The sequence below is a fragment of the Anoplopoma fimbria genome, chromosome 20 (assembly GCF_027596085.1).
Source record: "Anoplopoma fimbria isolate UVic2021 breed Golden Eagle Sablefish chromosome 20, Afim_UVic_2022, whole genome shotgun sequence".
In the NCBI taxonomy this organism is placed as follows: Eukaryota; Metazoa; Chordata; class Actinopteri; order Perciformes; family Anoplopomatidae; genus Anoplopoma; species Anoplopoma fimbria.
The window spans coordinates 20,553,699-20,557,142 of NC_072468.1; the positions used below are offsets into that span (position 1 = coordinate 20,553,699).

Here is a 3,444-nt window from a genome sequence, read left to right on the forward strand (position 1 = left end):
TGTAGACTATTCATCTCCAGTGTTTGATAGCGTTTTTTTCAGGCAGCCACCTCGTTCTGGTGAGCGCCAATCCAGTCCACGGTGCACCAGGAGGAGATGGCCTCGGTTGCCACATTTAATGACTCCCCCCCATTTGAAACAGCCATGGGGATATCAAATTTACTTTATAGGCCTTCTCCTCCATATAATTTTGGTAAATAAAAGATCTTTGTTTCACTTTTTAAAGCGCGCACGGAATCGGTAACAAGCGAATCTTTTTCTTTTTTTTTTGTCCTTTTTTTTTCTTGATTTTTTTTCTTTCTCTCTCTTCTTAACATTTTCTCTCTCTTGCCATCTATTTGTTGACCATCTCCGAATACTAAAGGGGGGCAAAACTGTCCAACTTTTCCACGTCTCTCTCTCTCTCTCTTTTTTTCTCTCTCTCTCAGGAAAAAACCAAAAAAAGAAAAGAAAAAAAAAAAGCCAAACTTAAATACTGTAAACTCCAAAAAGTCCCTTTCCCTTTTTTTCTATCCCCCCCTGCGGGAAATGCTCTTGATTGTTCATGAAAACAGTCACTGCACAGGACTCTGTAGTGTGCGGTGTAGAGGAGGGGTCTCTGCTTGGGAATATACGTCCTCCATATTCGGGTGAGGGACCCCAATTGGTGTCATTCTTTTCTCTTTCTGTCTCCTGTTGCAAAACCAAACGCGGACAACCTCTTTTTCCAACTGCAGAGTGTTGGCTAAACTGGTGATTTCGTGCGCGGACGGCTTTGGGCATTTTAAGAAATGGTTTTCCAGAGCCCCTTTCACCCCCACTTCAATGGAGGTCCTCTTCTTTCGTTTCCTGCCCTGCGCAGCAATCTTGTCCAAATTGGTGGGGCTGCCCGTGTTCGAGTCCGTCTCCTCCAGCCACTTGTTTAGCAGCGGCTTAAGTTTGCACATGTTCTTGAAGCTGAGCTGCAGAGCCTCGAACCTGCAGATGGTGGTCTGAGAAAAGACGTTTCCGTACAGGGTGCCCAAGGCCAAGCCCACGTCCGCCTGCGTAAAGCCCAGTTTGATCCTCCGCTGCTTGAACTGCTTGGCGAACTGCTCCAGGTCGTCGGAGCTGGGCGCGTCCTCGTCCGAGTGGTCCTGATGGTGGCTGAAAGCCTGCTGGGGCGACTCCATCTGGTTGTCGTGGCTGCCCGAGTCGTCGTGGAGCTGCTGGTCCCGCATGCCGTGGTGCAGGGAGCCGGGCTGCGGCGGGCTCAGCATCGCGTTGAGGTTTGTGTATCCGGGCTGCGAGTAGACCAGAGACTGGTGCCCGTTGGAGGCGGGGGACAGCGGGGAGAGGTGGTGCGTCGTGGCGGGCGCCCACGAGCCATGGTGGCTGCTCTGCGTCTGCTGGTGCACCAGGTGAGATCTGTGGTGGAAGCCGCTGCTCAGGTCCTCCCTGGTCGCCTGCACGGTGGCTTTGTGCTCCTGCTGCCCGATGTGGGTGCCGCCGCTGGACCAGTCGGTGTTGGACGTGGGCAGCCACTGGTGGTGCGTCAGGCTCATCGGGTGTCCCGTGTTGGTGGCCGCCAGCCCTTGCAAATACTCGTGGTGCATCATTTTCTGCACCTCTCTGTAGGTCGTCCCCTGGTGCATCCTATCCGAATCCGGATGCATGAGCGGGTTGGACGGTAAGGAGTTATTCCTCGGGATGTACTGAGCTGTTGTCGCCATGGCTCCTACTTGGAAAACTGACGAGCGCTTCGGAGGTCTCCAGGCTTTAGAGCCAAAAACGCAACAACCTGCTCTGGGAGGTCTTGTGGAGGGAGCGAGGACACGCCTCCCGTCCGCGTGCATTGGCTCCGATCCGATCCCGAGAACCACTGGGGACACGTTCAATGGGCGCGAGGGGGTTTTTCAGAGCGCGCACCAGCACGGGGAAAGGTAGAGAGAGAGCTCCGATCTCACACATGTTATAGAACAACATATGTTCTATTTATTAAATGTCTCTTTGAGGGGTTTTTTAAGCAGCACTCATCTCGTGTCGTAGACCTGCCCCCCCAAACACACACACACACCCATCATCCATCCATCCATCCATCCATCCATCCATCCATCTATCTATCTGGTACATTTTTCTTTCTTTCTTTCTAATTCTCTCCAAAGAAGAGGTGAGCAGTGCAGCAGCAGCAGCAGCAGCAGCAGCGGGGTTTGATTAGGTTTCCCTGAGTTTAGATCGGTTGTTTTGCAAATAACCACGTGGGGGAGTACGGAGATCTTTCTTTTTTGAAGGGTTGCACACACACACACACACACACACACACACACACACACACACACACACACACACACACACACACACACACCACCACCACCACCCCCCATCTTTCCAACAGACACACACATGCACTCACTCACTCACTCACTCACAAACACGCACCACCCCGTGTGCACCTTTTCTAATAGGTCACTGATGATTATAGCTCCTCATTTTAAATAGATTATAAGGCAGCTCGCAGACACAACCCACACAACGAGAGAGGCGTGTAGATAATGTGTGTGTGTGTGTGTGTGTGTGTGTGTGTGTGTGTGTGTGTGTGTGTGTGTGTGTGTGTGTGTGTGTGTGTGTGTGTGTGTGTGTGTGTGTGTGTGTGTGTGTGCGTTTGCTCCATTTCAAAGCCCTCCGCGTTCGTCATTTTATTTGTATTGTCTCGGTAATTTTCAATGTTGTTGTATGATCTCATCATCATCACCACCACCACCACCCACTTTAGTAGATTATAGGCCAAGATAAGCTTTTTCTCTACCCCCCCCCCACCACACACACCACCCCCCCCCCCGCGCGCGCGTGCACATATTGTGCAGGTGACAGATTTTTTTATGTAGAGTTTATTCACATCATTCAGTATCTTACTTTTTTTTTTTTTTTTGTTGAAATTCCCGAAGGTTGAGTGGCATATCTGATCATCATCATTTATAAATCATCAGAAAACATCATTATTTTTTTTTCTTTTACATGACATTGTATCCTCACTGCCAAGCTGCTGCCGTTTTTTTTTTTTTTTTTTTTTACCCTGGATATTTATACTTAAACATAAAATAAACTATATATATTTTTTTTTTATATCATTTACATTTTTTTTTTACTGAGCAGCAACTTGGAGAGAGAAACCTTGTGTTTCTTCCTCCTGGCTCCTTCCCTCACTACCTCTCCCGGTTGATCTGATTATTTTTCCCTTCACGTTTTGTCCCAATAGCAAATTACCAATTCTATGAATTGCAAAGCAGCCTCAGAGACGCTGAGGGGTAGAGAGGAGGGGGTGGTGGGTGGTGGTGGTGGTGGTGGTGGTGGGGGGGGGGTGCGAAGATTGAAAGGGATCTTTGCAAACACAATCACGTTCTTAAATGGAAATGCGGGGCTTTAAACAAATCTTACATCTCTCCCGTTCCATTCGCCTAAAACTCCGCAATCAGGCGCATGTTCCAC

The 3,444-nt window shown here is 49.2% G+C and overlaps 1 protein-coding gene across 1 annotated transcript; it reads right to left on the reverse strand.

The window, feature by feature from the left end:
• Nucleotides 1–554: 554 nt before the first annotated feature.
• pou3f1 (POU class 3 homeobox 1) lies at nt 555–1,691 on the reverse strand. The gene has a single exon (XM_054622147.1). It carries the CDS (start codon nt 1,689–1,691, stop codon nt 555–557), a length of 1,137 nt encoding a protein of 378 aa, XP_054478122.1.
• Nucleotides 1,692–3,444: the final 1,753 nt, after the last annotated feature.